The sequence below is a fragment of the Stenella coeruleoalba genome (assembly GCF_951394435.1).
Source record: "Stenella coeruleoalba genome assembly, chromosome: 10".
In the NCBI taxonomy this organism is placed as follows: Eukaryota; Metazoa; Chordata; class Mammalia; order Artiodactyla; family Delphinidae; genus Stenella; species Stenella coeruleoalba.
In genome coordinates this window covers 38,477,706-38,488,568 of record NC_137156.1, presented here as the reverse complement: position 1 = coordinate 38,488,568, position 10,863 = coordinate 38,477,706, and the positions used below count along the sequence as shown (strand labels likewise).

Here is a 10,863-nt window from a genome sequence, read left to right as displayed (position 1 = left end):
CTATAGTGGCCGGTGGGTAAAGTGTATTATCTGTGATTTCCGCCGTGGGAATTCACTGCCTATAGAAATACGTCTGTTGTAGGAAATGATATTGCCCTGGCTTTGATTTTCGTAGATCATGTAGGCATAGGTGATGACAAAGTACATCCAAAAACAGTGCACCAATATACGGGACACCAAACCAAACCAGCGCATGATTCTGACCTCTCCAATGTTAGAATCATCATTGGTAAGCGTTTGTACTACAATGTTTACAGTTTCATAGAAAAAGATCCAGATGATGTAGATCACCAGGCCCTTGTACATACGGGCATATACTGAGTATAGGAGCAAGAAGCAGATGATGATGGTGATGAAAGATAGGAAGAAGACGATAGTCAAACTCCAGCAGATCATGAACTGTTTTATCAGGATACTTGTACTCTTGGTCTGTGGGGTAAGCTCAGTGCAATTGCTTCTCCTTAAGTACTTCTGTTCGAAGATGAGGTACAAGTCGATGGCCATGATGGTAAAGACCCCTGATAACATGGAGCCCATTTTGGCAGTCATCCCACACCAGTGCTGCCGTCTCATGCTGAGACCTCCTGTGAAGACAAATAACATGGGGGAGAATTCTGATTCCTGCCAATGTGGTAAATTACCAGGGTTTCTGCCTCCTTCCCCAAATTCACTTGGAGAAACAATAGAGAGAAATATGGAAACCAGGCAGTAACAGCTTTGAGAAAGACAGAAGACTGTTTAAAATTAATTGGGAGCGTGAGTGGGGAGGAGGGAGATGAAGTCTGGGCCTTGGTGGCAGTGAGCAGATAAATTGGAGAAGTGGCTCTCAATGCCAGCTTCACATTACAGTCACTGAAAGTCAGCACCCCACACCAATTAGAACATTCTCTGGGTAGGACCCAGGTATCAGTATTTTTAAAAACCTCCCTGTGATTTTCATATGTAGGCAGTATTGAAAAACACTGAATAGAAAAACTTAGTTTACATATTTTTAAAATTTATTTATTTATTTTTGGCTGTAGGCTTCTCTAGTTGAGGCACGTGGGCTTAGCTGCAGTACGTGGGATCTTAGTTCCCAGACCTGGGCCCCCTGCATTGGGAGCGTGGAGTCTTAACCACTGGACTGCCAGGGAAGTCCCAGAAAAAGTTAGTTTAAATTATGCTCTTATCTCTTCCAGCATTGCTTTGGGCAACCATTGCTGCCCCCTGATGGGGAAAATTGGCCGCATTATCCAGACATTGAGTACAGGTATCACAGGAGAAAAATCAGGGTAGCGCAATAGCCCTGCTGGGGTGAGTTGATGAAGACAATTAGGCTTTGAGCAATCACTCCTCCACTACATACCAAAACTTAAGGAATACAATGAAAGACGTACTTTAAGGGAAATTTAGAAACTTAGAATAGAATAGCCTTATCATGGAAAAAGAAAAGGCAATAATGAACTAAGCATTCAACCCAAGAAGTAAGGGGGCAAAAAAACAACCAAGGATAAGAACAAAAAACAAAGGAGGGAGAAAATATATAACAGAACAGAAATCAATAAAAAGGAAGAAAAGATAAAGCAGAGGGTCTTCTGATTGCTAAGGTTATTGGGGCCAACTTGTTGCCAAAAAAAAAACCCCAACAACTAAAAACTGCTGTATAAAATAGTTTAAAAATATTCTTGAAAGCACAGAAGAGATGACAAGATAAGAGGTAGGAGACCAAAGACTATAGGAATTCAGGAATTGGGACAGGTAAGCAAACATGAAAGTCAAATTTGCTCTGAGGGTATTTGCCAATCTGGGCAAACTTGAATTTCATTATGAGAACTCTGTAGGGTAAGGAGGAATGAAATTAAAGCTCAGCGTCCACCAAGGTGGGGAGTCTATTTTTTTTAAATTAATTAATTTAGGCTGTGTTGTGTCTTCATTGCCGTGTGTGGGCTTTCTCTAGTTGCTGCAAGTGGGGGCCGCTCTTCGTTGCGGTGCACAGGCTTCTCATTGTGGTGGCTTCCCTTGTTGCGGAGCACAGGCTCTAGAGTGCAGGCTCAGTAGTTGTGGTTCACGGGCTTAGTTGCTCCACAGCATGTGGGATCTTCCTGGACCAGGGATTGAACCCATATCCCCTGCGTTGGCAGGCAGATTCCCAACCACTGAGCCATCAGGGAAGTCCTGGTGGGGAGTCTATTAGAAGGCCTTCCCTGTATTAGTCATGGCCACAAAGGTCTATGATTAGAGTAAAGGGGAATCAGAAGTAAACTTACCCCCACATCTTGTCCCAAGAGACTCCAAGGAAAGTGAACTTAGTACTACACTGAACATATGCAGGGGCTGCGGGGGGCAGGGGGAACTCTCCTTGAGACTTTGTAACCATAACTAACATTTTTATAGATTTGTAGCCCAAATTACATGAAGTATTCAAAAAAACTTTTAAGTCTAGTTTAAAGTAGTCCTAAACTGAAGTGTCTCTAAGTGCCTGGCAGAAGCAAACTCAGGCCTTCTCTGGAAGGATACATCTTTGTGCTGGTCCTCAAAGTATCACCATCAGTAATTTTTCAGGGACAATGACTAGTACATAGTGAAAAATAACTGAGCATACAAGGAACAAGGCACTGTGAGAACCAGCAGAAATAACAGAACTGCAAAAATACCACATTATTAAACAATTATGATTAGGACATTTTTTTGAATTATTTAAAATTTTTATTTTATTTTTAATTTTGGTAAAATACATGTAAAAAAACCTACCATCTTACCCATTTTAAAGTATAAAATTTTATACTTACAATAGTCATCCTAGTGGCTAACAATGAGGACATTAGAATTAGAGAAGTTAGTTAATTTATTTTGTCTAAAGCTGTACATCTGGTCAGTAGCAAAATCAGGATTTGAACTCACACCTGCCTGGCTCTAAAACCAGTCTTAACACTCAACCCACTTGTGCCTTATCTGCCTCAGAGATTTGTGAGCTCAGAGACTCTATTTATCCCACAGCTCCTAACAGAGGGTCTTGACTAGAAAAGAGCCTTGATTAGAGCAGACCCTTTACTAGCTTCCTTCTCCTTATTCTTTTTTTTTTTTAATATTTATTTATTTATTTGGCTGCATTGGGTCTTTGTCGCTGCATGCAGGTTTTCTCTAGTTGCGGCAAGCGGGTGCTACTCTTTGTTGCAGTGCGCAGGCTTCTCATTGCGGTGGCTTCTCTTGTTGCAGAGCACGGGCTTTAAGCGCACGGGCTTCAGTAGCTGTGGCGCACAGGCTCAATAGTTGTGGCTCGTGGGCTCTAGAGCACAGGCCCAGCAGTTGTGGCACGTGGGCCTAGTTACTCCACGGCATGTGGGATCTTCCCGGACCAGGGCTCGAACCCGTGTGCCCTGCGTTGGCAGGCGGATTTCCAACCACTGCTCCACCAGGGAAGTCCCTCCTTCTGCTTATTCTTAAATGTTCTTCCTCAGTGCACAAACCAAGACGCTCTTCTTACTTTATACTCTCTTCCTAGGTAACGTCACTTATTCCCGTGGTTCAGTTGCCATCTACACACTGACGACTCCCAAGTCCAGTCCAGTCTTCTACTTGGAGATCCAAACTGGCACACTAAACTCTTCTGCCTCCATTTGGGAACTGTCTTTGGACTGCTCAAGCTCAATATGTTCCAAACTGAGCTTACGATTTCTCCCACCCCACCCTCACCTACTGCTACGACCTTCTGATATTTCAGTAAATATCAGCGTCCACCTGCCCATTTCCCCATGTACCTGCCTTTCTGTCATCCCCTACATTGAAAAACACTATGTTCCATTTACCCTCCCTCCTACATATCTCTCGAATCAGTTATTGTTTTTCCCATCTCCACTGCCACCACCATAGCCCAATCACCACCATGTCTGCTCTGTGATTAACACTACTTATGCGGTTGTAGTCTTGATATAATCATGCATGGTGACCCAGCCATGTTGGGAGTTTGTGAGGAAAGGCAGTGCTTATGTGTGTATGGGATAAGAAGTCCTCACTATCATGATGGGAAGTCAATAGATAATGTCTAAAAATGATTAATCAAGAAATAGCAGTATAAGTATGTAATTTAGAGATAAAGAGGTACATAGGAGGGGAAATAGAAGAATTGATGTGGTTGCCTGTGGGAAGTATGACTAGGGGTGAGGGGAGTACAGAGGACTGAAGTTTTTATTATAAGCCTTTAAGTATTATTACTACACTTATATAATTTTAATAAAAATAAATTTATGAAGATATAGTTGTTCCATGAATTCCTAATAAATCCAGATCATTAAATAAATCCCACTGGCTCCCTTTTGGCTGGTGTAACTTTAATACAATATGTTCGTAGCCCCAGAAATGGTTTGCTGGCCTCATGGGAGCAAGGTTTGCTGGATAACTCTGTGGTAGTCTGAACCAAGAGCTAAAAATGTTACCATGGAAAGTAGTTGGTGATAGTGCAAAGTCTTTTCTGTTTAATTAATTAATTAATTTATTTATTTTTGGCTGTGTTGGGTCTTTGCTGCTGCGCGTGAGCTTTCTCTAGTTGCAGCAAGAGGGGGCTACACTTCGTTGAAGTGCGCGGGCTTCTCATTGCGGTGGCTTCTCTTGTTGCGGAGCATGGGCTCTAGGCACGCAGGCTTCAGTAGTTGCGGCACATGGGCTCCGTAGTTGTGGCACACGGGCTTAGTTGCTCTGAGGCACGTGGGATCTTCCCGGACCAGGGATTGAGCCCGTGTCCCCTGCATTGGCAGGCAGATTCTTAACCACTGCACCACCAGGGAAATCTGTCTTTTCTGTTTATTTATGAAATTTTCTGAAAATGATACATCATTTCAACTACTACACAACAAGAAGAGATTCTGATTCTATCTTTGAATAGTTACAACATTTTAAATGGTTTTTAAGTTAAAGATATCTCTACGTAGATTTTTAAATAAACTATGCTAGAAAAATAAAAAAATTAATATAACAGAATATTGTAAAAGAAAGAGTTGATTTTTATCCTTCCACTTCACTTTAACATCATACTTTTTGAACTCAGTAGAAGTGTGTAATGTTTATTTTTTATTTATTTATTTTGTTTGTTTGTTTGTTTTTGCGGTACACGGGCCTCTCACTGTTGTGGCCTCTCCCGTTGAGGAGCACAGGCTCCAGACGTGCAGGCTCAGCGGCCATGGCTCACGGGCCTAGCCGCTCCAAGGCACGTGGGATCTTCCCAGACCGGGGCATGAACCCGTGTCGCCTGCATCGGCAGGCGGACTCTCAACCACTGCGCCACCAGGGAAGCCCTTTGTTTTGTTTTTTGACCACGCTGCGCGGGCTTGCGACATCTTAGTTCCCCACCGACCAGGAATTGAACCCAGCCCCTCAGCAGTGAAAGCGCAGAGTCCTAACCACTGGACTGTCAGGGAATTCCCTGTTTTGTTTTTTTGGAAGCTCTGCCCTGCCAGGTTCAACCTCAGGGGTAGGGAGGTTCAACCCTGGGGGAGTGAGTTAATTAGTCATGTTCTGAGCCATCCACGGTATCCTGAAAAGGCAAGGGAAGAAATAGATCGTAGACAATGTAAGGGAGGCATCAATATTAAGAACAGCTTCAAATCACATGAAGCTATTAGCAAACCTGGATGTGACAAAGTTAGTCCAGTTAATAACCAGAAAAAAAAATGTAATAGGTACTTTTACACTGAGAATATAATAGGTACTTCAGTAAAGAATGGTTTGAGGATGAATAAACTGCTACATATTCACACAATGGGATGTTAAATGGTCATCAAAATGAATGACTGTAGCAACACACAATTGGAATGAATCTTAGTAATGTAATAGTAAGTAAAAAAAGTACCAAAAGAAGATATAGAGTTAAAAACTATAGATATATATTATACACACACACACAATTTTTGGACTGTATCTATAGAAGCAATAAAACTATATAAGGAAAGCAAAGGAATGATGAATTTAGGACTCTAAATTACGATCACCTTGGGCCAGAGGAAGGAAGTGAAATGGGTTGGGCAGCTCATATACTCAGATCTGAATTACTGACAAGATCCTAATTTTATTTTGGGTAGAGGATTTGAGGGTACATATTACTTTATTAAAAATAACTAGTATTTTAAAAGTAATTAAAAGAGCTATGCATGGATCAGTGAGGAATATGTCATGCACCGAGGATTATGATGTCTAATTGTGAGCATATGAAGAACAATAAAAAACACTAAAACAAAACACGGATAATAATAGCATTTACCTTGTAAAGTTGCTGTGAGGATTAAACAAGTTAATATATTTAAAACACTCAGAACAATGCTTGGAACATGGTAAGCACTGTACTATGTAGGAGTTTTTGCTATCATCATTTTTGCTTTATGCCAAGGGGTAACCACTATTTATTATGCATATAAAACTACTATTGCGAATTCCTTGGCAGTCCAGTAGTTATGAAACAGGAGAGAAGGGGGCAGGGCACAACCTTTAAAAGAATGACATAGCCCAAGGGTTCGAAGTAAACTGATTAGAACCAAATAGGTCCAAGATGACAAGCTGAATTCCACTAGACCTTAAGCCTCAATATACGCTCATTGTAACACATCAGCAAGCTAAATGACACACCCACAGGTGCCATGACAATTCCAAGTCCAACCATAAAGGTCAAAAAGTGGGCAGTGACCCAATTTATGGAAATCCCCACCTCTTCCCCAAAATAGCTGGAATACCCCTCCCACTCATTAGCCTATGAAATTACCCACCCCTATAAAAACTGACAACCCCACATCCTGGGTCCGCTTTCGCCTTCTGAGATGGCCCACACTCTGTCTGTGGAGTGTGTTTCTCTCTAAATAAATCTGCTTCTAACCTGTCACTTTGTCTCTTACTGAATTCTTTTGGCGATGAGACATCAAGAACCTGAATTTCATTAAGTCCTAAAACCAAGTGTGTGATCTCAGTTAGAAGACTGTGGAGGGCTTCCCTGGTGGCGCAGTGGTTAAGAATCTGCCTGCCAATGCAGGGGACATGGGTTCAAGGCCCGGTCTGGGAGATCCCACATGCCACGGAGCAACTAAGCCTGTGCACCACAAGTACTGAGCCTGTGCTCTAGAACCCACGAGCCACAACTACTGAAGCCTGCGCGCCTAGAGCCTGTGCTCCGCAACACCGCAACAAAGAGTAGCCCCTGCTCGCAACAACTAGAGAAAGCCTGCATGCAGCAACGAAGACCCAATGCAGGCCAAGATAAATAAATTTATTTAAAAAAAAATGAAAATGAATACTTTGCGTATATGAGCTCTTAGAGACACATCTTCTACAGTCTCTTGTAAAAAAATCTATCGACTTAAATAAAAAAGCTACTGAGATAATTTATAACCTCTTCTTACTCCCTTTCCTTTGGCTTTGTATACCACAGAATCAGTTCGTACCATAATTGGACACTCTAATGCAAGAAAGCAGTATTTCATTTTATTTTATTTTATTTTATTTTATTTTATTTTATATTTCCACATGTCTTGTGGGATCTTAGTTCCCCAGCCAGGGATTGAAACTGTAACCCCTGCAGTGGAAGCACAGAGTCCTAACCACTGGACCGCCAGGGAGGAATTCCCTTTATTTTTAAAAAATAATATCAAATCGGACTCAGTTTTCTTCCTCAAGGAGTTAGGGAGAAACTCTATCTCAATCAGTTTTTTTTGTTGTTTGTTTTCACTCCCCTCTCTCCTTGCTGGAGTCACATAGAACTCCCAAGTTCATCCAATCCTGGAAACTCAAGGAAGGGCTCTAGACTTCAGGCGGGTGTGGCTGCCCACTGTGAGAGGCTTGATGTCCTAGCCTCAGTGGTCCCACTGTCCACAGCCCCGAAGGTTGTGGCTCACAGCTCAGTCCCCAGCCTGGGGTCCACACAGACATCCTGTCACTCTGGGGTCTGGGAGGGAGTCAAACACAGGCCCCAAGGTGGTCAGAGCCAGGCACCTCTCCATTCCCCAAGGGCAGGGAAATCCCACTTGCTGTAGGGGTTGGGAATGATTCCCTTCTCCCTCATCTTTTCAAATCTACACCCGCTACCCACCCACATCATCTAAATCTCTGCCTTTGAGAGCCTAGATTTTCCAAAACAAAAGTATTTTAACTCTCCAACGGGGGAAGAGATGCTCAGTCATCTTAAACCTACAAAGGAAAAATGCCTGTCATGCTTTGGTGGTGTATCAACCAAGAAGCAGGAAACCAGCCCCGACTCTGAATGAGGCAATTCTGACAACAAATCGCACTGCTGCATACAAAGTCCTCACGATGTGACCCCAGTCCAACTTTCCAGGAACATCTCTGAGCATCCCTTCTCATGTTTATAATACTCTTACTTTCTCAAATATCTTTTCTCCCTTTCTCCACCTGGCTCACTCACACTCATCCCTCAAGGTCACTGGAATCCTCAAGAAGGTGCCAGGGCTCTAGTTTGGCATTTGTAATTCTCTTGGCCTTTCTTTTATGGTTATAAGCCTCACACCAGTATCACAAACAGGAGTGCGACAGTCAGCTCTCTTTGTCTCTTCCATGGGAAGGAAACCACTTTCCCGAACCCCCCCAGCAGCCTTCCCTTCATGGCTCATTGGCCAGAACTGGGTCACATGGTCATCCACAGCTGCAGGGGAGGTTGGGGAAACCAGTTCCTGACAAAGCTGAGTAGAATTGCCATCATTAGTTTAGACATATCATGAGTTATGCCCAGACTGGGAACACAGTTGCCTCACCTCGCCAAAAGATGGGTCCCCTTAACGGGGAAGAAGGAAGGAAATGGCTAATAAAGTCTACCACAGAGATCCTGTTCCATTAATTATCCCTTCTTCCCCAATGACATGGCAAGAACTCTTACTATCTGTTTGCCCCTTCTTCCACAGAAGAAGGATTTTTAGATATACACATGATTGGCCAGAATAAGGTTTGCCTTTTCTGGCCTCCCTTGCAGTTGGGTGTAACTGTGTGACCAATCTCTGAGAGTGGGTTGGAAGGGGGAGAAATGAATGTAACCACCAGGTGTTCAGGAGAAAGTCATGTCGTCCCTTTCCCTCTTCCCAATGGCTGAAACGTGGATGGAGTAGGGAGTCATCTCAGACCAACTGGGCAAGGACGTGATAAACACAGAGAGAAGGATCTAGGCTTCTGAAGATTCCCAGAGCAGGGCTGCCCACTTACTTAGGCTCTTACATGAGAGAGGGAAATGATAAACTCCTATCATGTTTAAAGCACTGTTATTTTGCAGCCAAACTTATATCCTAATAAACACAATTGCCTCCAATCCTCTGCCTGTAAGCATGCCAAAGTCTTTCCCAGCTCAGACAATCTCTCCTTTGACCCTGTGTCTCTCTCTGATTTACATTCAGGCTTTGTGTTAGGGCAAGCAACAGATACTGGCTCTTAGCTGATTTAAGCAAAAAAGGCATAGCTCATAGATGTGTGGAAAGGACCAGTTATCTATTGCCACAATGATGCTACATAAGCAACCACAAAACCTCAGTGGCATGTAACAATGAACAGTACTTAGTTCACAAGTCTGTGGGGTTCAGCTTATCTGGGGCTGGGCTGAGCTGGGCCGATTTCAGCTGGACTCACTCGAGTGTCTGGGGTCAACTGTTGGTTGGCTAGACAATTTTGTTGATTTTGGCCGAGCTCATTCATATGCCTGAGGGTCAACTGGCTGTTGGCTGATCTAAGATGGCCTCAGCTGGGATAACTCAGGGAGACTTGGCCGAGGGCCACATGTTTCTCATCATCCAACAGGCTAGCCTAGACATGTTGTAATGGCAATGGCAGAGGACAACAGTGAGAGTGCTACAGATTGAATGCTTTTGTCCTCCCCAAATTCATACGTTGAAAATCTAATGCCCAATGGGATGGTATTAGAAGGAAGGGCCTTTGGGAGGTGATTAGATCATGATGGTGGAGCCCTCCTGAATGAAGAGATCCCAGAGAAATCCCTTGCTCCTTCCACTATGCGAGGACATGGCAAGAAGTTGGCAGTCTGAAACTCGGAAGAGAGCCTTGGCCAGAATCTGGCCACGCTGGCACCCTGATCTTGGACTTCAGAACTGTGAGAAATAAGTTTCTGTTGTTTACAAGCCACTCAGTCTGTAATATTTTGTTATAGAATCACAAACAGACTAAGACAGAGAGCAAGTGCAGCCACCCAAGTGCTTTTCAAGCTTCTGCTTGTGTAATGTTTGCGAACATCCATTGATCACAGCAAGTCACAATAGTCAGTCCAGAGTCAGAATGAGAAGGTCCATGGGACTTCCCTGGTGGTCCAGTGGTTAAGACTCTGTGCTCCCAATGCAGGGGGCCTGGGTTCAATCCCTGGTCAGGGAACTAAATCCCGCATGCTGCAACTAAGACCGAGTGCAGCCAAATAAATAAATAAATATTTTTTAAAAAAAAGAATGAGAAGGTCTCACAAGATAATACGGATGCAGGGAGAGGTGAAGAATTGGGGCATGAATGCCATCAGTCTACCACACCACATTCAGAGGTTTTGCTTACAGGATGGTAGCCAATATCACACCACAGGGCTGGGCCACTGAAGACACTGCTGCTGCCAGCAATGAGCATTTGATACCATAGTTACACTGAGAGAGAGGCCTTCTAGCACCAGACTCTAGATGTTGCTGTTGCCAGAGCTATTCCCCCAAACTGGGTGTTGCTGTCACAGCTGGCACTGCCCACCAAGAATGGATTTTCTTTTTTTTTTTTTTTTTTTGTTTTTTTTTTTTTTTTTTTTTTTTTTTTTTTTTTGGATTTTCTTGTTCTCTTTTTTTTTTTGCCTCATAAGCTCCTCCTGATTCAAAGTCTAGTTTGGGAAAATTTTATTAGCAGAGCCTATGACATGTGCATATGACTTAG

General features: G+C 43.2%; 1 protein-coding gene across 1 annotated transcript; it reads right to left on the bottom strand.

Moving 5' to 3' along the window:
- On the bottom strand, positions 1-573 carry TMEM217 (transmembrane protein 217; the record flags this gene model as incomplete). Its single annotated transcript, XM_079934315.1, has 1 exon — positions 1-573. One exon carries the CDS (start codon positions 571-573, stop codon positions 1-3), a length of 573 nt encoding a protein of 190 aa, XP_079790441.1.
- Positions 574-10,863: the final 10,290 nt, after the last annotated feature.